Raw genomic sequence first — 23,935 nt, 5'->3', positions numbered from 1 at the left:
AGAGATTAGAGAGAGATAGATAGATAGATAGATAGATAGATAGATAGATAGATAGATAGATAGATAGATAGGCACATAATAGAAAGACAGACAGAAGATATAGATATGAGTAGGTAGATAGATTGATTGATAGACAGAGAAAGAGAGAGATGATAGATGTTAGCTAGATTGATATAGGTGGATAGATTCTGATTGATTGATTGATTGATTGATTGGAGATAGAGATAGATGAGAGTGATTAGATAGATAGATAGACGTGCTAGAGATAGATAGATAGATAGATAGATAGATAGATAGATAGATAGATAGATAGATAGATAAACTAGAGAGAGATTAGAGAGAGAGAGACACAGAGAGAGAGAGAGAGAGAGAAAGAGAGAGAGAGAGAGATTAGAGAAAGACAGATGATAGAGAGAGAGGAGAGAGATTAGAGAGAGATGATAGATAGATAGATAGATAGATAGATAGATAGATAGATAGATAGATAGATGATAGATAGATAGATAGATGATAGATAGATAGATAAACTAGAGAGAGAGATTAGAGAGACAGAGAGAGGGGGGAGGGAGGGAGGGAGGGAGAGAGAGAGAGAGAGAGAGAGAGAGAGAAATATATAGAGGTGCATATATAGATATACATATATGTAACTTTATACAGATATGCCAACAAGGGTATTCAAGAATCCTTCCAGACAGAGGGAGCTTTCCCTTGACTTTCCTAACAGATTTTTTCCTGAAATAAAATGCTAATTCAGGACACACTCCGCAATCTTAGCATTTAGAAAATAGAAAATATACAAGGAGTAATCTCAAAGCAAGTCCAGGGCCTCATCCATTCAAAACAATAATACTATTGTGGGCATAGCCAAGAGAAAACATCTATTTGTTGGCCTACTAAAGTTAGTTGGGGGATATCTGATCGAGAAAAAGGTCTGTTCAGATTCACAAGTCTTTCAGTTATGACTACGACTGGGACAAAAAATGTCTATTAAAGCAAAGCAAGACCATTGTTAAGGGAGTCACACCCAAGTTTACAACTTTTTCCTCATGGTTGCTAAGCGAATCCTGTGGTCAAGTAAATCAAGCATTCCCCACTGACTTTGCTTGTTGGAAGCCAGCTTGGAAAGTCACCAAGGACAATCACATGTCCCTGGGATGCTGCAACCATTGTGAATCCATACCGGTTGACAAATGCCCGAATATTTATCACGTGACCATGGGGATGCTGCCACAGTCATAAATGTGAGGACAGGTCACGTTTTTTCAGTGCTGTTGTAACTTTGAATGATTGCTAAATGAATGGTTTTAAGTTGAGGACTACTTGTATTCTGCCATCAGTATTTTATCCCTACCAACATCGTGTTTGACCTCTTGCAGCATTCAAAGTTTGGATTTATCCTTTTCGCTCTCTCATCCCAGGAGAGGCGAGGTGATTTATTTAACAGAATAACAGAATTAACAGAGTTGGAAAGGACTTCTGGTCCAGCCCCCTGTTCAAACAGGAGATGCTAGACCATCCCAGACAAATGGCTGTCTAATCTCTTCTTTAAAACTTCCAGCAATGGAGTACCAGCAACTCTGGAACAAAACAAAAAGCAATAAAACCAAGGAGCTTATAGTGGACTATAGAAGGAACAGATCAGACATCCAGCCCTTGCTTATCAAGGGAGACCGAGTGGAGCAAGTGGCCAGTTTTAAGTTTCTGGGTGTTACCCTAAAAGAGGACCTGACCAGGGGTGCCTACATTGCAGCCCTGGTCAAAAGGGCCCAGCAGAGATTATATTACCTGAGACTTCTCAGAAAACAACTGAAGGAAAAACTGCTGGTGACCTTCTACCGCTGCACCATAGAGAGCATTTCAACTTATTGCCCCTGTGCATGGTTTGCCAGTTGCACAGGGGCAGATAGGACAGCACTCCAGAGGGTGAACGTCATTGCCCAGAGGATCATTGGTTGCCCTCTCCCCTCTTTGGAAGAGCTTTATAGCTCCCGCTGCCTTAAGAAAGTTCAAAACATCCTCAAAGATCCATCTCATCCTGGGAACCCCCTTTTTTTGAACTATTACCATCTGGCAGACGGTACAGGACAATAAAAACAGAGACAAATAGGCTGAAAAACAGCTTCTTTCCCAGGGCAGTAGGTCTTTTGAATTCTACTGTATAGTGCAATATGAATGCAATATCAGGGGTTTTCAATTCAGTTGTATAGAATGTGAAGGATGTGTGTTTTTGTTTTATTTTCATAGTCATAATGTACATTGAAGATGGTGTTTAATTTCATTGTATGAGGTGCAATGACAATAAAGTAAGGTAAACTAAAAGCTGTCCCATTAGTTAATTGTCAAACCTTTGGGTGCCACATCGATCCCACCTTAAGTAAACCAGTTCAATATAGGCAGTCCTCAACTTACAAGAGTTCATTTCGTTACCGTTCAAAGTTACAAAGGCACTGAAAAATGGGACTTATGACCGTTTTTCACAGTTACGACCTTTGCAGCATCCCCATTCATCATGTCACCAAAATTCAGTTGCTTGTCAACTGGTTCCTATTTATGACGGTCACAGTGTCCCGGGGAAATCACGTGATCCCATTTTGCAACCTTCTGACAAGCAAAGTCAATGGGGAAGCCAGGTTCACTCAACCACCGTGCTACGAGCTTCACAGTTGCAGCGATTCACCTTAACAACTGTGGCAAGAAAGGTCATAAAAGGGTCCTAAAATTCACTGAACACATGTCCCGCTTAGCAACATAAAATCTAGACTGAATTGTGGCTGTAAGTCAAGGACTACCTATATTTGTTTTGGGCGTTTTGATTGTTTTAGATGTTTGTTTTTTTTATTGTTCTTATAGCTTTGGAATTGTAAGTCGCGGGAGCCATTAGTTGAGGTGGCCAGTTATAGCAATTGACTAAATAAATGAGGGATCTAATTGTCATGCCCTTGTTTGAGTCAAACTCTGAGGGAGAGGAGGAACAGCCTACAGGGAGTGGAAGTGTGGCTCCGGAGGTTGTGGAGGAGGCTGGGGAAGGGCAGAGGACGGCTGGGCAGTCAGAGGTAGAACCAGGCCCATCCCCTCTGCATCCTAGGACACACAGGAGGAACGGAGAAGGAAACAACTTGGCTTACGAGAGAGGAAGTGGTCATGATCCTCCTCATTGGTTGCAGCTGGGGAGAATAGCATATAAGAGAGAAGATTACAACACAGCGTTGCCAGAAGCAAAGTGTGTGTTATTTTGGGTGAAGTTTATCTTGGTTGGCATCCTTCCAACAGACTGTGCCTTGTTATCTCCTTGAAGTTAGTAATTACTTATCCTGGTCCGTTGTGGAAATTCCTTCATTGTAGCTTGTTTTAGTTTTTTATTTACCTCTATCTGCTCATTAAGTTCGGACAGTATTGATTTCTTTTGAATACGTTTTATTTCCAACTGAGAATTATTGAACAGTGGGGCCAAACTGGAGGCATTAAAGGACATTTATTTATGTTTTGGATTTTGTTACATTTGTGATACTCTCCGGATCATCACATTGATGTGGGATGGACCGATAGTGAGGACCGTTTTTCACAGTTACGAACTTTGCAGCATCGCCATGGTCATGTGACCAAAATTCAGATGCTTGGCAACTGGTTCCTGTTTATGACCGTTGCTGTGTCCCAAGATCATGCGATCACATTTTGGTGGGCCTTCTGAGAAGCCAAATCAACAGGGAAACTGTCAACTTTGTCAACAAAATATTTCTCTGGTCTTTTTAGAGTTGCCAACAGAAAGGGAGTGGGGAGCAGTGCGGCAGCTTGCAAACTGAAAGTGCATTCCATAAATGTTTTCAAAGATAGTAACTAGGTGACTGAAGTTTCTGCCGCCCACAAAATTCTAATTGGAGAGCATGATTGATGACTCTGGGCTATGGGTGTGTCCCATTGGAGAATACGAATTACGATATACCCAGGGGAAAACCAGGGTCAAAGGTGACAATGAATTATGTGTCTCAGAATAGGCTACACCCAGGCAATCCTGGACATGTTAACTCCCAATAAATCCTTTTGAAGTTTTGTAAGTTTGGGTCGAGACTCATGGAGTAAATTGGGGTAACTGCTGGAATCCTGAGAGAAACAACTTAATAACTGTATTGCAAAACTTATCAACTGCAGCGAATCACTGAACCAATGTGGCAGGAAAAGTTGTAAAATGGGCCAAAGCTCACTTAACGAATGTCTTGCTTATCAGCAGAAAATTCGGGCTCAATTGTAGTCGTAAGTGGAGGACTATCTGTACTCACCGCGCTTCCCATATTGTGCAAATGGAGACTAGATGATGAGGGGACTGGAGGCTAAAACGTATAAAGAACAGTTGCTGAAACTGGGTATGTCTAGTCTCGTGAAAAGAAGAATTTGGGGTAACATGATAGCAGACTTCCAATATCTCAGGGGCTGCCCCAAAGAAGAGGGAGTCAAGCTATTCTCCAAAGCTCCTGAGGGCAGGACAAGAAGCGATGGGTGGAAACTAATCAAGGAGAGAAGCAACCTGGAACTAAGGAGAAATTTCCGGAAAGAACAATTAACCGGTAAAACAGTTTTTCTCCAGAAGTCATGAATGCTCCAATACTGGAGTTAAGAAGAGATTGGACAGCCATTTGTCTGAAATGGTATAGGGTTTCCTGCCTATAGGGGGTTGGACTAGAAGACCTCCAAGGTCCCTTCCAATTCTGTTCTTCTATTCTATTCTCCAGTGACCCGGTTAGGCAGCTTGCATCAACGTAACCCCCTGTCAACGTCTTAACCTAGTGACTCCATTAATTCATTCTCTGAGTGTGCTTAATATCATAAATTGTAAAGCTAACTGAGAGAGAGAGAAGTGGGTTTGTACAAGATCATAAGCCCACAGATACTAAGCACAATTTTTTTTAAAAAAAAAAATCACTCCTCAATCTTTAATTGACCTACTTAAGGGCGTTATGCAAGCAGAGCTGGGGTGGGGGGGAAGCTTCCAGACCCCCTCTGCTTTTAGAATCTTAAGTACCCTGATTACTCATTCCATGCACACATTAAATTAATCTCTCTACTCTACCCTTCTGAAGCACCTGCAGTTCCCAAAATGAAAAACGCTTCACAAATGTGTGTGTGTTTAATGCAAAAGAACAGTAGAGGAAGAATGATTGCCAGATCCGGATGTGTGAAACCAGTTTTTTCAAGATGGAGTTTGTCAGCTTCGCTACGAAGACTAACTTTCTGGGGCACGGACAGAGTCTTAAGACGGAGAAGGTTGCATTAAATTTGTCCTGGCAGCCCAAAAGATTCAGTTAAAAAAAAAAAAATTCAAGCCAAGCAATCTGTCAATTCAGCAACGACACCTTCGTTTGACATGTGTCACCTCAGGTCCTCAAAACCATTTGCGTCAAGATAACTCATACGGCAAACTCCCACCCCACTATAACGCAAAGGATATCTGTTTGCAAAGTGTAAACTCAGCATGTTTGCGTGTCTGTTTGGGTGTCAAGGCCTACACTTGTTTTCTAAACATTTTAAGCTGCAAGTAGTCCTTGACAAGCAGCCACAACGGAGCCCAACATTCCTGTCACTCGGTGAGACAATTGTTAAGTGAGTTTTACCCCCATTTTAGGACTTTTCTTGCTAGTAGTGTGGTTATTACGTGAACTTGGCATCCCCACTGATTTTGCTTGACGGAGCTAATCACATGATCTCGCGGCATTGCAACCATGATCAATCCAGGCGAGGCATCCAGCTTCTGAATTTTGATCTTGGGACCCAGTGGTGGGATTCAAACTTTTTTACTACCGGTTCTGTGGGTGTGGCTTAGTGGGCATGGCGTGGTTTGGTGGGCGTGGCAGGGGAAGGATACTGTAAAATCCCATTCCCTCCCCACCCCACTAACCTGCTTTCCAGCTCCGTTGTCCTGTGCAGGGCAACCAAAGAAGACCCAGCCGATCAGCTGGGACTCAATGGGAGGCAGAGAATAGATGGGGACAGAGCTGGTCAAGAGGTGGTATTTGCTGGTTCTCCGAACTACTCAAAATTTCCGCTACTGGTTCTCCAGAACCTGTCAGAACCGGCTGAATGCCACCTCGGGTGGGACCAGAGGGATTCTGCAATGTTTGTGTGGAAAATGGTTGGAAGTCACTTTTTTCAGTGCCACTATAACTTTGAACAGTCATTGGACACGTGGTTGTAAGTCATGTACAACCTCTTGCATTTGCCCACTAGGCTCTAGGAATTAAGAAGCAAAATTGTTCAGGAGGCATTGATTAGCCAACTCCTCAAATCAGTTGTATTATCTTTGGGAAATAATAAAAAAACATGAATCACATTAAGTAATTGTGAAAGGGACCTTGGAGTCCAAGTGAATGATCACTTGAATATGAGCCAGCAATGTTGAGCAGCAGGCAAAAAAAGCTAATACAATCCTGGGTTGTAGAAACAGAGGCATAGAATCAAGATCACATGAAGCATTAGAAAGGTAAAGGTTCCACTTGCACATACGTGCTGGTCATTTCTGGCTCTAGCGGGAGGTGCTCATCTCCGTTTCAAAGCCGAAGAGCCAGCACTGTCCGAAGAGGTCTCCGTGATCATGTGGCCGGCATGACTAAATGCCAAAGGCACACGGAACACTCTTCCCTTCCCACCCAAATGGTCCCTATTGTTCTACTTGCATTTTTACATGCTTTCGAACTGCTAGGTTGACAGAAGCTGGGACAAGTAGAGTGAACTCACTCCATTATGCGAAGCCAGAGATTTGAACTGCCAAACTGCCGCCCTTTCTGATCGACAATCTCAGCGCCTTAGCCACTAAGCCACCGCGTCCCTACGAAGTATTAATACCACTTTATAAAACCCTAGTAAGACCACACCTGGAATACTGCAACCAATTTTGGTCGCTATGGTACAAAAAAGATGTTGAGACTTTGGAAAAAGTTCCCAGAAGAGGAACCAAGATGATCAAAAGCCTGGAGACTAAACATATGAAGAAGGGCTGCAGGATTTAGATATGGGAAGTCTAAAGGAAAGAAGAACTAGGGGTGACATGATAGCAGTATTCTATATTCGAGGGGCTACCACAAAGAAGCAGGGAGTCCAATTATTCTACAAAGCACCAGAGGGCAGGACAAGAATGGAAATTAATCAAGGAGAGAAGCAACCTGGAATTAAGGAGAAACTTCTTGACAGGGAGGACAATTAACCAGTGGAAGAGTTTGCCTCCAGAAAGCATGGCTGCTCCATCACTGGAGGTTTTTAAGAGGAGACCGGACAGTCAGTTATCCAAAATGGTACAGGTTCTCCTGCTTGAGCAAGAGGCTGGACCAGCAGACCTCCAAGCTACCTTCCATCTCATTCTATTCTATTCTGTCATTCTAATGTTATTTTATTGTGTAGAAAGGAGAGACAAAGGCTGAGTGGTATAATGTTCCTTAAGCCTTTTCACCTTCCCACAATCTTAATTGCTATCAGTCAATTGTAATTATAAGAAACCACCTGCTTTTATTTGGTGGAAATGCTGAAGAATCAATTCCCTTCCCAGCTGTAGGAAAGATTGGCTTTTGACTGAATTGTTACACAGGACAATTTCAACCTACGAAGTGAACCTTCAACTAAAATATTCAGCTGGAAGCTTATCGCTACGGTTCACAAAAATGAATTGCAGAGGTACTTTGGTACTCAACTGCTCGGAAACTCATAGAATTTGGTACTCTATGCAATTTGACATGAACATTTTGTCCCTTTATTCAATGCACCAGCTAGAACTTATCGGTGTAGGCTGCCTTGTGAACCAATGCATTATTCCTTTGGGGAAACATTTGTTTGGTACTCATCAGTTTTTATCCCCCATTGGTGAAGAGAAGTGTCCCTTCACAGGTTCATCAGAAGGCTACTAGAAAGAAAAGATCGGGAAATCTCTGCCTTAGCCCATGTATATGTGCCTTTGACTCAATGTTTATCCTCAGTTACTGCCTGGATAAGTCCCTGCAATTTTATTTTATTTTTTTGCAAGATTTTTGGAAGGGTTCTCTAAGACCGAGAGAATGTGATTAGCCCAAGATCCCCCAGTTGTGCTTGTGCCTAAGGCAGAAAGGACTAGAACTCAAGAGTCTCCCAGTTTCTACCCTGGTATTGCAACACCACACTACCTACCTCTGTCCTTACATACACAGAGACATATATGGGTTCTAAAGAGAAGTAGATCATTCGCTGGAATTCTTCTAAACATCCCATCCATTTTAGAAAATCTGTGAGAATCACTCTTGGAGGAAAAAAAATGCATTGACAATATGGAGAAGAATAAGAAATGATTTGGTATGAACTATGATTCTTTTCAATTTTGTTTAACCCCAGGTCTTTTATTTTTTTTCAACGTACTGTTCTTAAGTACTTAAAAGTCCTTCAACCTACTCACTTTCTGTACTTTGCATAATGTTGCTTACTTTGAAAGGAAATTGTCTCTTGGGCAGTCTGGAATGGATGGAAACTAATCCAAGAGAGAAGCAACCTAGGATTAAGGAGAAACGTCCTAACAATGAGGACATATTTTACGAGAAAAGTACTACTCTCCTCTGCTCGCAACAGAATACCCTACAGCACCAGACTTGAGATTCTAGGCTTAGACAACCTTGAACTAAGATTGGACTTAAGCATAGTACATAAAATCGTATGTTACAATGTCTTACCAGTTAATGAATATTTCAGCTTTAACAACAACAACACAAGAGCACACAACAGATATAAACTAAATGTAAACCACTCCAAACTTGATTGCAGGAAGTACAATTTCAGCAACAGAGTGGTCAATGTCTGGAACTCACTGCGTGATTCTGTTGTCACCTGCTCAACCCCTCCGCCACTCCTTTACCCTCAAACTAACCTCTATTGATCTCACCCCATTCCTAAGAGATCTGTAAGGGGCGTGCATAAGCGTACAATCGTGCCTACTGTCCCTGTCCTATTGTCCCCAATTATTAGTTCCTATTTCTTATATTTAAACTTATGTCTGTTCTTGTTTCTGTTATATTGTAGGCTTTTGACAAATAAATAAATAAATAAAAATAAAATAAAACAATCAACCAGTGGAACAGCTTTGCCTTCAGAAATCGTGGGTGCTCCATCACTGGAGGTTTTTAAGAAGAGACTGGACAGCCACTTATCTGAAATGGTATAGGACCTCCTGCTTGAGCACGGGGCTGGACTAGAAGACCTTCAAAGTCCCTTCCAGCTCATTCATTCTAAGTGTAGACATTAGCGTTAAATCAGCTCCAGTCTGATCTTCCCACAAACTAGGCCCAATGTTAATCTCATCTGTCCTGGACATTGTGCTCCTTTCTCCATCTTTCTTCTTTCATCTCTGTCATAGAATATTCACATTGAATAACAAATTTCCAAGCTGCTACTGGCCATCAGCAGACAGTTCAAAAGCTTTTGCTCAAAAGCACAACCAGGAAGGAAACAGAGAGCGGCTATCTTCAACAACATGTCCCCAGCTGGACAGCTTTCACCCCCACACACACCGCAAGCCCCCTCTCCTGATTCCAGCCAAGGATGAATCCATGCAACTAGGTCAGCTCCAGCTATTTGGCACACTTGGAAGGCTAAAGGTTGAACTGAGGAAAATTAAGTAAGATTCTTTGCCATGCAAAGGGCAAAAGGCAAAAACCCAGGAAGCGCCTGACCCAGGAATTTGGCTCCTGCCTGTAAAACGAACGATTTCACCCAAGATTAAGCCAAGGTTTTAGCATTAGGGTGAGAGAAATGTTTTTAAGGAGGACCGAAATATCTACAGGAGGAGAATTTGCTCTCCATTGGCAGAAGTAGAGAGAAATCACCGTTTTGGCCTAAAAAGGAAGGACTTGATGAGGTTGGAGAGGAAGGACTGAATTAAGATGATAGAAATATTGCTGCAAAGAGCTTTCATCTCCCAGGATTTCCAGTTTTCTGTTTGTCGGGAAGGATGTGTTCATTTTGAATTTTTTTTTAAGCTTTTCAAATTGCCCTCTAGTTTTTAAACCCCTCCTGATGACAACTGTACTGGAGGTTCAGCCAGATACAAATGGAGAGGAATTGAAACGCAAGGAAACAACCCAGAAATAATGACTGATGCACTAAAGCCGTGATGGCAAGCCCATGGCACACGAACCAGAGGTGGCACGCAGAGGTGGCACGTGAGCCACCGCCCCATCTCAGCTCTGCTGCGCATGTGCACGCGCCTTCCAGCAGTCAGCTGGTTTTCTGGTCTCTGATGCATGCAGGGGGCAGGGTTGCACCCATGCATGTGTTGGGGGTGCATGCGCATATGTGGAGGGAGGGGTGTTTGTGCATGCACGGGGGATGCGCGTGCATTGCATTTTGGGGATTTGGGGCGTTCGGTGCCGGAAAGGTTAGCCATCACTGCACTAAAGCATCTTTCATTGGCTGGTAATCAGTTAAGGCTGAAGGACTTTAGACATACCATAATAATCCTATAGGAAGTCTTGACTTAATATGCAAGGCCATGGATCAAAAAAGGCTTCAGTTTTAACATAAATGAGGTCAAAAGAATTTGCTCTTTTTGCCTCTCAAAGCGTCCTCAGCAGAGTTTCAAAGAGCCTCGTGCAATGCCACACCTTGGAAGCGGATCACCCGGTGCAAAATCACCAGCCAGGCTGAGTTTTATTTTTCCCTGCGTTCTTTTTAGATCAGACTTCCCCAGCTTGGCCGGGAATGATGAGCATTGGAGTCCCGAGGTATCGAGAGGGAACCAAGTTGACCAAAGTTCACCTGGGGCCTTGGAACATGAGAAACAGAACAGGCGCACGAGGCTGCTCCTTTTCAAAGAGATGCATGTATGGAACAAGGAACGTTCTTCTCCCTCTACTCAGGCTGTGAAATGCTTCAGTTTGCAAATGTAACAACTAGATTAGAGTTGATGTCTACATCATAGGTAGAAATAACTGTTCCATTCGAGAAAGAAGCTACAGGTAGTCCCCAACTTACAACAATTCATTTAGTGACTTTTCACTAAACAGCACTGAAAAAAGTGATGTATGACTGTTTTTCACACTTATGACCACTCTAGCATCCCCACGTGATCAGAATTCAGAGTAGCAGATTAACAGAGTTGGAAGGGGTCTTATAGGTCATCTAGTCCAACCCCCCACCCAAGTAGGGGACCCTACACCATTTCTGACAGATGGAAGTCCAGTCTCCTCTTGAGAGCATCCAGTGATGAAGCTCCCACAACGTCTGAAGGCAACTTCTGTTCCTTTGGTTGATTGTCCTCACTGTCAGAAAATTTCTCCTTATTTCCAGGTTAAATCTCTCCATGACCAGTTTCCATCCATTGTTCCTTGTCTGGCCTTCAGGTGCCTTGGAAAATAGCTTGACCCCTTCCTCCTCTCTGTGGCAGCCCCTCAAATAGTGGAAGACCGCTATCATGTCTCCCCTGGTCCTTCTCTTCCCAAGACTAGCCAGGCCCAGTTCCTGCAAGTGTTCATCATATGTTTTAGCTTCCAGTCCCCTAATCATCCCGGTTCTTCACTCTTTCTAGAGTCTCAACATCTTTTTTTATAGTGTGGTGACCAAAACTGCATGCTTGACAGCTGACTCATATTTATGACTGATGCAACATCCTGGAGTCATGTGATCCTCCCTTTGCAAACTTATGACAAGTAAAGTTAATGGGAAACCCAGATTCACTTAAGTTAAGTTAACTTAACAACTGCAGTGGTTCACTTATCGATTATGGCAAGAAAGGTCATAAAATGGAACAAATATCTCACTCAGAAACATAAATTTTGGGCCCAGTTGTGATGTAAGTCAAGGACTCCCTATATTGGCCTTTAAGGTCTTACTTCTAATTCTCATTCTGATGAGGAAGTCTTGTGTCGTGCCCCTGATGGAGACTGACTCTGAGGAAGAGGAGGAATAACCAACAGGGAGTGGGAGTGTGGCTCTGGAGGTGGTGGAGGAGGCTGGGGAAGGGCAGAGGCCAGCTGAGCAGTCAGAGGAGAACCCAGGCCCATCCCCTATCCATCCTAGGTCACGCAAGGAGGAGAGGATCAGGGAAAAGCAAGGTTTACTCAAGAGGGGATTACCATGTGCCTCCTCGTGGCTTGCAGGTGGGAGCTATGTATATAAGTTTACAACTGCGCAGTTAGAATTGCTGGAGTCAATTAGTGTTCACCTTGAAAGAGGCTTATCTTTGCTGGCGTTCTTCTCATGGACTTTTCTCGGTTATTTTTCTGGAGTTTATAATTAGTTATCTTGGCTTGCTTGAAAGTTAGCAATAGCATGTAGACGTACATACTGCTTCATCATGCTTTCAAGCAGTTTACAGAGTTAACATATTGCCCCACAAACAAAATCCAGTTTTGGTCACCACATTATAAAAAAGATGTTGAGACTCTACAAAGAGTGCAGAGAAGAGCAACCAGGATGATTAGGGGACTGGAAGCTAAAACATACAACGGATGGTTGCAGAAACTGGGCCTGGCTAGTCTAGTAAAGAGAAGGACCAGGGGAGACAGGAGAGCAGTCTTCCAATATTTGAGGGGCTGCCACAGAGTGGAAGGGGTCAAGCTATTTTCCAAAGCACCTGAAAGCCAAACAAGGAATAATGGATGGAAACTGAACAAGGAGAGATTCAACCTGGAAATAAAGAGAAACTTTCTGACAGTGAGAACAATCAACCAATGGAACAGAAGTTGCCCTCGGAAGTTATGCGAGCACCATCACTTGAGACTTTCAAGGAGAAATTGGATTGCCACTTGTCAGAAATGGTGTAGGGTCTCCTGCTTGGGCAGGGGGTTGGACTAGATGACCTACAAGGTCCCTTCCAACTCTGATTATCTGTTATCTGTTATAAACATCTGGGTCCTCATTTGACTGACCTCGGAAGGATGGAAGCCTGAGCCAACCTTGAGCCTGGTGGGATATGAACTGCTGACAGTGGGCAGAGTCAGCCTGCAATACAGGCAGGGAGGCAGGCAGGACAATAGCAAGACTTAGATACTACTTCACAGTGCTTCATAGCCCTCTCTAAGTGGTTTACAGAGTCAGCGTACTGCCCCCCAACAATTTGGGTCCTCATTTGACTGACCTCGGAAGGCTGAGTCAAGGAGTTAGGATTGAACTGCTGGCAGTCGGCAAAATTAGTTACAATTCAGTTTCTCTATTCCCTTCAGGTATCTTGATTTAGATGATTTGGCTTCATAAAGTTATTATTTTTTTCGGATCCTTTTAGGCAACCTACCAGCCTTGGAAAGGTAAAAGACCTTTGGATCAATGCCCACATTTTCTGCAAAGGGCTTCGTCCGTCGATCACTTAATCACCTTTAGCAATACAAGGACTTTAGCAAAAGTGTGCAAGCTAAATTACAGTTTATCCACTGAATCTTTATCTTTTACTCGCTGTCTCTATTTATCATCCTTCTGAAGCATTTGCAATGCACCCATGCTTCTGTGTTTCCTGTTTGGTTTTGGGGTTTTTTTTTTTTGCAAAATGTTGGCAGGTACTTAGAAAAACAGAACCTGTTCATATCCATTTTTGTTCAACAGGATTTGTTCATCAGAAAACGGAAACATTTTTTCCTCGTATGCATTTCAACACTAACCATAACCGTATTTTTAAAGATGTTATTCATTTTTCTTTTATTAGATTTTTATTCCTCCTTTATTGCTTCATCGGTATCTCAAGGCAGCCAACTTAATATTCCTTCCTCCTCCTGTTTTCCCTGCGACAACAACCCTGTGAAGTGAGTTGGGATGAGGGGAGAAGTGACAATATGTGCATTGCAACACTGTTATGCAAACTTTACCCTTGGTGTAGATGTGTGTAGTGTTGTGATGCATGAAAAGGTGGAGTTTGCATTACCACATCATGATATCTTGACATCATCATAGTTAGGAACATAAACAGTCAATAACATTGACGCTAATGTCTAATATGGGGATAGCAATAAATACTCAAAGGCATTGATCCTAGTTTTTAAAGTCCCAGAGCATAGTCGATGGGAAGAAGAAAAAAGGAAGGACTCCTTAAATTAAATACTACAAGAAGATGCATGAATGTGCTCTCTTTGGCCAAGGAAAAGCGCTTAGTCTGCACTACACTCTTAATATGATTACTGAATTGACATTGAGTTTAGACAATACCATGAACCAAAGTTATGGTTTGTCTGGCTTCACACAACATGTTGAACCATAAGCAGAGAACCCAAAAAGTACTTTTTTTCAAAAGGCCAACCTCTTTTTTTTCAAAACAGGTCAGTAAAATGAGGACCCAGGTTGTTGGGGGCAATACGTTGACTCTGTAAACGGCTTAGAAAGAGCGGTAAAAGCACTGTAAAGCGATATATAAGTCTTAAGTGTTGCTGCTATTGCTACTCACACATGGCGACTACGGCGGCTTACAAAGACATAAAAGCACAACATAAAATAGAAATAAAAAGAATAAAAGAATACTCCCCAACCCATCCCCCAACACTGGCGACAACACACATTCATACCAGCCATTTAATGGGCTCCATCCTGCTCTGAATTTACCTTTAGTTTGGCAAGACTTTGTCCATTAGGAGCAAACAAATAAGGGATTCAACTCAATTGAATCTCATCTCTAGGATTGGGCCCCAATTCCCCACTGGCCTACAGGTAGTCCTCAATTTATATTTAGTGACCATTCAAAGTTACAACAGCATTGAAAAAAATGACTTATGACCATTTTTGTGATGACCCGTGGCATGGCACAAAGGCAACACAGTCAAATAAGCAATAAGAGTCCCTTTATCATCTCCAACTTTGTCCCCAATGTCCAGGTTACCTTCGGCTGGAGAAAAACTCTCCCAGGAACAGCCTTTAATGTAGCGAATTCAGTCCAAAACAAGGTACACACAAACTGTAACTTAAAATCCAAACAAACCAAACTGAAGTAATTAGCTTGACAGGGCAGAAGAAGAAATTCAGACTTGAAAGCAAAACTCACACAGTTGGGAAGACGCCAGGAACACAGATAAGCCACAATGATACAACATAAAGTCACATTTGCTCCCAACAGCTTGCTGCACGTAGCTTCCTTTTTTATACACTGTGATACCTTCCCAGCTGCAGCTAATGAAGAGAGTCAGGGCCCTTTCCTCCCCCGTAAGCCATGCTACCCACCTTGCTCTCTTCTCCATTCCTCCCTGTGTGCCCTAGGATAAAGAAGGATTGGGCCTGGGTCTTCTTTTGAATTCCATCTCCCTTACTCAACCTCCCCACTGCTCTGCCCAGCTGGACAGCCATATCACCCATGGCCACGTGATCAAAATTCAGAGGCTTGGCAACTGACAGAAATTTATGACTGTTGCCATGTCCCAAGATCAGTTGACCCCCTTTTGTGACCTTCTGCCAAGCAAAGTCAACAGGGAAGTCAGTTTCACTTAACAACCCGTTACTAATTTAATAACTGCTAGTGGTTTACTGAACAAAGGTAGCAAGAAAGGTCATAAAACGGGGCAAAACTCACTTAACAACTCTCTCACTCAGCAACAGAAATGTCGGGCTCAATTATAGGCCAAGGACTATCTGTACTTTTTCTATTTTTATTGATACTAATGGCTTCAACTTGTCTTTAACTGCTCTGGGAAGTAGAGTTTTATTTCATTTAATTTTAAAAACACAAGACACCGGAGTTAAGAGAGCCGCAAAACAGCTCTGGTAGTTGTTTGTCTTGGATGATGCATTTCAGTTATTTTCCTGGCTCAGGACAAACGACATATTTCCATCTCCTTCTCCTGACTGCCTGGAGGCTGACTGCTCTTCCCAAAGGCGAATGAGGACCGAGCTTAAGCTAAACTCGCACTACGATGTGAACTTCCACTGGATCTTTGCCAGAAAAACTCTGCTCGTTCGTTCAGTGCTAATGTCTATTTTCAAAGTGCTCGTGGGCTAATTAAAGAGGAAGAGAAAACAAAAATATAAACAGATCATTATAGAGAATGCAGAAATAGCAGGGTCTGTGTCTGTGAAACTCTCTCCCAATCTGAGTTGGAACAGCGGGACAGACCTCACCCTAAGTGAATCTGGTGACATGTCATGGCACCAGGCATCCTTTTCAGGGAGGAACACTTTCGCTTCAGAACAAGGCAAGATGGCATGAGAATGCTATCAACTGGGCCATTTTGTTAGATATTCCCGGCATCGTTACCAAGGCTACGTCAGGAGGAAAAAAAACATGGAAGTGCAAGCAGCCTTGCAGGGCTAGAAGAGCCAAGCAGAGAAAATTCCTGTGTCTCGATTATTTTCCAAGTTTGAAATAAAAACTAAATCACGAAAGGAATAAAGAAAGAAAAAAGAAAGAGAAAGAGAGAGTAAAAGAAAGAAAGAAAGAAAGAAAGAAAGAAAGGAAGGAAGGAAGGAAGGAATGAAGGAAGGAAGGAAGGAAGGAAGGAAGGAAGGAAGGAAGGAAGGAAGGAAGGAAGGAAGGAAGGAAGGAAGGAAGGAAGGAAGGAAGGAAGGAAGGAAGGAAGGCACAGTGTTTATTTAATTTTCTGCCATACCATTTATTCTTTTTTTTCTGAATTTACTTGTCAATAATTATTTTATTGTAACTTTGGAATTCTGGCATTAATCTCAAGAGTTAGCTAATCTTGCTGGAAGGAAAAGTATAAAATGTTTTTATTAAATTAGATACTACGTTATCATAGTACAAAAGCTTTTTGTGCTTTATGTGCAAAGTTGCAACTTTATGTCCTGTTCCAATAGTGAATAAAAAATAGTTTATCATTCCTTCTCCTTCCTTCCTTCTTTCCTTCCTTCCTTCCTTCCTTCCTTCCTTCCTTCCTTCCTTCCTTCCTTCCTTCCTTCCTTCCTTCCTTCCTTTACTCCCTCCCTCCTCTCTTTCTTTCCTTCTTTGTAGCAAAATATTTCATAAATGGTAAATCATTTAGTTATCTTTTAAACTATTTTGTACGCAACTCAAGAGCACATTTGACTCTGGCAATCAAGGACAAGACAAACTTTATAAATAACACATTGAATACTTTTATTCAACATGTTTATCTCACTTACCAAATTTACATGGTCATTTATACATGCACGTATTCAGACAAGCAAACTATCACTCTGTTCTCTTCCAGGGTTATACAGAACACAAAAATAGCAAGTCAAGGACATAAGATATGAGAATAGAAACGAAGATGGTGTTAAATGCTATATTGCAGCTGCCATGAGATGGGCCCATAGTTATTGGCCTCCATCACTCAAGACAACTGTGATCCTTTAAGCTTTATGATAAAACTAACTCAAAAATATATTCACATAATTCTGTAAGTCAGAGACAACTAAAGCACCTAAGTAAACCATAACTAAAAAACTGCAGAGAAGAGCAACAAAGAGGATTAGGAAACTGAAGGCTAAAACATATAAAAAACATTTGCTGGAACTGTATATCTCTAGTCTGATGAAAAGAAGGACTAGGAATGACATGATAGCAGAGTTCCAATATTTCAGTGGCTGCCACAAAGAAGAGGGAGTCAAGCTATTCTCCAAAGCACCAGAAGGCAGGACAAGAAACAATGGATGGAAACTAATTGAGAGAAGCAACCTAGAACTAAGGAGACATTTCCTGACAGCAAGAACAATTAACCAGTGGAACCACTTGCCTCCAGAAGTTGTGAATTCTCCAACACTGGAAGTTTTTAAGAAGAAATTGGATAACCATTTGTCTGAAATGCTATAGGGTTTCCTGCCTAAGCAAGGGGTTGGACTAGAAGACCTCCAAAGTCCCTTCCAACTCTGTTATTCTGTTCTAAACATAGGATGTTATGAGAACGAACACACCATTTCTTTAATGGGTTAGATAGATACAAAGCCACAGCTGGAACATAACTCAAAGGCCATGATATCATCAGCAAATGGCATGAACTGAATGACTGGCTCAAAATGCGCAAGATGCTACTCGCCCTTGTATATTTAATAGTACCGTAGCAGTGAAGAATCCCTGTGTTTGTTCAACTCTCCCCAAAAACTTCAAAATAAGTTTCCCTGAAATGGGTTTAGGACTGGTGAAACGGGAATCAGTTCTTGACATGTTTCTGCTTTGCATATTCTCAGCTGTCATTGTGCATAACCAGCTGGGAAATAAATACAGCCATGCAGTCCAATTTGATAGAAAAAAAGAAACAGCTTCTCTCTTGCCCCCACCCCCACCCACCCCCAGCTAGGTTATTTCTTTGAACTCATAAAATCTGGCCTTGTCCCGTCCCACCCCCAAAGCAACTGTCATTAATCACCCCAATTAGCAAGGTCTCTGCTCCTTTTCCAGGCCCCTAATTTGCCTCCTACTTTTAAGTCAGAGTCATGGAGTAAACCCACCAAGAAGGTGTTTATAGCACATTTTGCTCTGGGAAAATAAGCATTGGAGGGGAAAAAAAATACAGCAATGCCAGCTATCAAAGAACCCCACCAATCTCTTCCTGGTGCAAAGCTAGAACATTATGTTTGAAGGAAATGTGATCTTGTTTGCATGAAAACCAATTAAAATTCCTATTTGGTCCTGTCAATATAAGCCACCAAAAGCATCACTAGAAGTGAAAATCACCAGACTACGTCCCATTTGCTTTCGTCACATCACGCATGCAAATGATGCTAGGAACGGTTCCATGAATCAAGAAGAAGGGAGAAGTAAAAGAACACACTGGCTGGATAAACGTCAAAGCTGGTACGAAGTTGAACATCCAACATTTGAAAGAAGCTGCTCTTGACAGGGTAGCATGGAGAGCTCTTGCCTATAAAGTCTCCAAGAGCTGGACACGACCGAACCGTTGAAACAACACCTAATAGAAGTCACATCCAATCCACGGGCCCTGGTTAAAATCCCACTCTGCAATTCTGCAGTCCGGAGAGAAAATATTAATAAGCTACACCTCCCAACACCCTGCCCAGCATAGTTCATGCTGGCTTCAGACTCTTGGAAGACCTATCTTCATGTACTTGCAACCAGCTTTCTGTGCTACCAACCGAAGCTTTCCGTGCATTGTTGGGCTAGTTTTCATCATGATGATAGCAACAGCAATAGCCCTTAGACTTATATACCACTTCACAGTGCTTTACATCCTTCTCTAAGTGGTTTTCAGAGTCAGCCTATTGCCCCCAACAATCTGGCGGCCTCATTTACCCACCTTGGAAGGATGAAAGGTTGAGTCAACCTTGAGCCTGGTGAGGATTGAACCGCTGGCAGTTGGCAGAATTAGCCTGCAATACTGCATTCTAACTTCTGCGCCACCACTAACTAACCACTAACTAACCAACTAACCCTTCAGAGTCTGACTGGCTAAATAGACTTACAAAGGTCTTACTTCCCCGACTTTTATTTTAATCTGATATACATGTCAGAAGCAGGAATAAATTATATTTGCAATACAAGCTGTACAATCCTACCACAGCATAGCTATAGATTTATCTTGGGATAGACTTTTGCTCATTAGAGAACCATCCATAGATGTTTCTCACACAAGATAGATAGGCTTTAAATGTTAGTGTTAAAAAGTCTCTAGGGTTAAAAAAAAAAAAAAAAGTAAGGGGAATTCCAGATGTTTTTGATGATGCGACAGGTCCCTAGCCTTGCATTACCTGTAAAAGTTAAAGGCTAACTTTTTTGTGTGTGATCATTTATTAAAGCTGCTGCAATAACTCTGGAGGTTCAGAACAAGTTCCAATTTCTAAGGTAAAAGAATTATAATTAAAAGTATGGAAACATTATGTTTCCTGTGAAATTTGGAGTGATAGTGAAGTTACGGGACCAAAGAATAAATAAAGCAAACAGCAACATAAAATTCTCAGTCTACCTTCAGCTACAGGGCAAAATTAATAATTTCCTACCACTTAATGGAAGACATTTGTAGAATAATGAAAAAAACCAGCTTGTGCATTCATTATTCTAAAACAGGCATGCTATTTGGGGCACGTTTCTGGCAGCTCAGGTTAAAATAAAAAGTGACTTAGAAGGAATGAAAAAAAAATCTATCTAAGAAAGGGAACAAGTGCTCAAATAGAGAGGCTTCAAATTAATTAAATTCCAGGGAGTTTCTTCAATAGGATTAGAATTTTCCCACCCGTATCCCGGGTAAGACTGTAATTATGACATCACCCGGAGTCTATAGCCCGATGTTATATGAAGGCATAATTTTTTCAAATTGTAAGCCTGTCATACAGAGTCTGTCTCTGGACTGAAGTTTCTGATGCTTACTTTGGATAAGGAAGGAAATAAATCAAGTCAACTTGAGTTAAATAAATATGAAAAGCAGAAGGAAAGCTCAGAGTTACAGAATCAAGCCTGGCCTCTCACAAGGTTTTTGTTGTTGTTGTGGTTGGTTGTTTGCACAGAACTAAGATCCCACCATGGTATTCTGCACATCTGTTCATCCTCAGAAACTGTATTTGTGTATCTATTTTTAATTATATTAAAAAAAAATGTTTTGAAGAGCGGGTTGTGCTAAAGTCCATTGAATAGGTACTTTTATCAAGTGGGAAATGAACTGCACTGAATAAAACACTTAAATGCCCAGGCCAGACTTGCATTGCAAAGTACCTTCCTTAAAATACTTTCCACTGTTTTATTTTTGCAAAAACTAACCAAAGGATTCGCCCACTTCTCTGTACCCTATTTGGCTAAATCAACCAACCTGGGCACAGCCCTATGCTACGAACAGGCCTTGGACACTGAAAAGCCAAAGCGGATGGGATGGCATTCATAATTGCCCCACTGCCGTTTTGAGCAACAGAAAATTTTGGGCTCAGTTGCGGTCATAAGTCGAGGACAATCTGTACCCTTTAGCCTTTTGTCTCTGGTCTGGTTCTGAATGCATCTTCTCTTCCCTTCCCTTCCCCACCCAGAGAGATTGCCCCATAGCAAATACTGAGTCACCTGGATGGCTCAACAGAGATCCACAAGGCCAAGGTTTGCAAAAATGCATTTTCCTGTCCTCGCCCACTTCCATTTTTCAGTTTCTCCCGGGCCATTGAGAGATCCTGTCTTCTGGAAAGCTCACCACACTTAGGAAGCACAATCCACAATGGGTCCCTTCCAGGTGTGGCTGAGAATGCCAGCAGCTGTTACTCCCAACACATCTGGAAGGCAGTATATTCAGGAGTCTGTAACCAGGATCACTACATTGTCGCCAGTGGGCACAGAGAACTGCAAGCAAAAAACACAAGGGTCTCTGCCTCAGAGACCTTACAATTCTTTATTTATTTAAAGTGACCACTCTCCTCTCCCCCCCTCCCACCCCCAGTCTTAAAGGGCCTTTAAACAGCAATGTCATCTTTGGACATTAGCAAGTGATGATGGTGCTTATTTCTCTGTGAAGCCTCTGCAGATTAATGGCTGTTATCAGGGACAAGCAAGGTTCCCCCCTTCTCTCTCTCTCCCCAAGTCAGCTGATGCTTTGCGTTTCAAAGGAGAAGACATGGGGGAGGGAGGGAGGGAGGAGGATAGAGAGATGAATTTAAGTATCCGTTGGCATTTTGACTTCTAGCGCAGGGAGGAAGTTTTTGTTTGAAACCTTTTTCTAAGGTAGCTTTGGAACAGCTGTTAGGCAGGCCTGAAAACAATAGCCTTGTTATTATTACTAATTATTATTGTTGTTATCTCTTTTATTCATTAAACATGAAATTCAGTCAACTGAACATTTAAAAATGTATCACAAATATCACTGACTGGCACTGATGGTTGATACAGGTTGTTGCCAGCATCCTAGGTATCTGTTATTATTAATATTAATAAATTTATATGATGGCTGGCTCCCAGGGCTTCTGGGAGGCTTACAAATTAATTCAAACACGGAACACAAGAAACCCAAAGAAGGCCCAGAAAAAAAGAGTTAAAAAGAGCACGGGGTTTACTAAAAGCAGAAGTGCCATGGAAGTTTTGATGATCAACTCCAATTGGTCTACATGGCCACACTGGAACTGTAATTCCAAATATCTGTCAAACTTCATTGCACTCAGTTAAGCTAAAGCACCCAAAGGGTTGCAATTCCTTTGCAACGGGCTGAACCCAATGGTAGGCAGCTGCAATTCAGCTGCGCCCCCAATCCCTACGGTCAGTTGCTGGATTATCGGAACCTGAATTAATTTAATAAACCACAACTCAAGTCCATTCGTTTAATAAACCATGCCCACCCACCAGTGAGGTTTTTAAAAAAAGTATTTAAGTCTTTCCTGCAGCTGCAAGGAGTTAAAAGCTGAGGTCACCTTATCAACTCCGCACCTCTCACGACTTACTCTCTTCCTACTTGCTCCATACTACTACCCTCCGTCCCTGGCAAGGGGCAATTGGAATCCGTTTCATTAACCAGGGGACTCGGAAGGCCCTTCTTCACTTTGGAAAGGAGGACCCCAATTCTTAAAAGCTACCCCAACCAAGCCCAGGAACGTCCGCTTAGCCAGGGACGCGTTTCAGAAAGCGATCCACCTCGGACCTTCCACTTTTGGGAAAAGGAAACCCTTCAGTCTGGGGTCTCTCCGACTAACTCTCGCCCCTGCCCGCCGGGTCCGAGCGGGGCTAAGCCGGCTAAGGGATTTTAGCTCTTCCAGGGTCAATCCAAGACCACGGCAGGCAGGCAGGCAGGCAGGGCGGCCGTGGAAGGCGAAGACCCGGGCAGCGGGACCGATGAGGGAAGGGGCAGCTGCGCCTGGCTGGGCGGCGGTGTCAGTCAAGGCAACCTGCGCCAAACACGCCCCTTCGCAGCACCTTCGCGCCTCCCGCAAGGCTGGCACAAGACCCGGGCAAGAAGCGGCCGAGAGACAGGCAGGCAGGCAGGCAGGCAGGGAGCACCGCCAACCCGACGCAAGCCGCTCGGTCCTTCGTCCGCCAATGCAGCCCGGGCTCAGCTCTCCGCGCTCGGGCGGGGCAGGGACAGAGCAGCCCCGGGGCCGGAGGGTCTCGGGGTTGCTGGGTTTTTTTGGGGGGTTGCAAAGCGATGGGGTTGCAAAGCGATGGGAGCCAACAGGCAGAGACACCCCTTCCCCTCCCCTCCCCGAATGAAGCTGAATATACGCGTCCCAGGATCCAATCTTGGGTCGGTCACCGGGATCGCTGACAAGCGCCCCCCCCTCCCCATCCCCGGTCCTCTCCTCCTCTCCTTCCAAGCGCCTGGTCCCTCTCTCGCCTCCCCTCCCAGGCTGGGCCTCCCCCACCACCCTCCTCCTCCTCCTCCCGCTCACCAGGTAGGCGCCCACGGTGCCCTGGGCCAACATCAGGACGCACTCGGACACCAGGAAGACCTGGATGCTGGCGAAGCGCGACTCCTTCTTTTTCCGCTTCTTGGCGCGCTGCGCTTCGTCCCCTTGCAGCTCGCCGCCGCTGCCGCTGCCGCCGCCGCCGCCGCCGCCACCCGTCGAGGAGCCGCGGGACTTCTTCGCCTGCATCCTCCGCCTCCCCTGCCCTCCTGCGCGGCGGGTCCCCGAGGCTCCCCTTGGCCGCCTCCCCGCGCGAGCCGCCCGGCCGCGCCGGCTCCAATCAGATGCCCCGAGCCGGCGGCGGCTGCTGCTGCTGCTGCCGCCGCTGCTGCTACCGCCGCTGCTGCCGCCCCCGGCGCTCGCCTCCCTTCCTGCCGGCACCCGCCGCCGCCGCCTCTAGCGCTGCCATGGCCGGCTGGCTCTCCGCACGCCTCTTTCCTCCGCCCGCTCCGAAGGCTCCCCCTTCCTCCGCGCTTTCTCCTCCCCTCGCGCGGCCGCCGTGCCAGCTCCGGCTCTCGGGCGCTGCCGTGGCCGCCGCCCGCTGCTGGAGGGGCGCCAAGGGGCCGGGAGGGGCATCTCCGAGGAAGGGTGCGGTGGGAGGGAGGCGGCCGCTCTCGGCCTTTTCCAGGGGGAGCGTCCTGGGGCTCGGCGGGGCTGGTGGAGAAGGGAAGGCGAGCTCTCCGGCGGGCTTGGAAGGGGGAAAGGGGCTGGCTGCCTTCCCACGACCGCCTCAGCCCCGGGGCTG

The 23,935-nt window shown here is 44.0% G+C and overlaps 1 protein-coding gene across 1 annotated transcript in view; it reads right to left on the bottom strand.

Annotated features, from left to right (window-relative positions):
* Nucleotides 1–23,641, bottom strand: part of SLCO3A1 (solute carrier organic anion transporter family member 3A1) — a 139,222-nt gene extending 115,581 nt beyond the window's left edge. Inside the window, exon 1 of the mRNA XM_026709304.2 lies at nucleotides 23,176–23,641. Coding sequence (XP_026565089.2) covers nucleotides 23,176–23,379 — 204 coding nt within the window. The 5' untranslated portion in view covers nucleotides 23,380–23,641. The remainder of the gene's footprint in view (nucleotides 1–23,175) is intronic.
* Between the last annotated feature and the right edge of the window lie 294 nt (nucleotides 23,642–23,935).

This window comes from Pseudonaja textilis, chromosome 13 (assembly GCF_049901715.1).
Source record: "Pseudonaja textilis isolate UNSWEBS1 chromosome 13, rPseTex1.2, whole genome shotgun sequence".
NCBI classification, from domain to species: domain Eukaryota; kingdom Metazoa; phylum Chordata; class Lepidosauria; order Squamata; family Elapidae; genus Pseudonaja; species Pseudonaja textilis.
The sequence above is the reverse complement of the archived record's forward strand: the minus strand, read 5'-3'. Positions and strand labels throughout refer to the sequence as shown.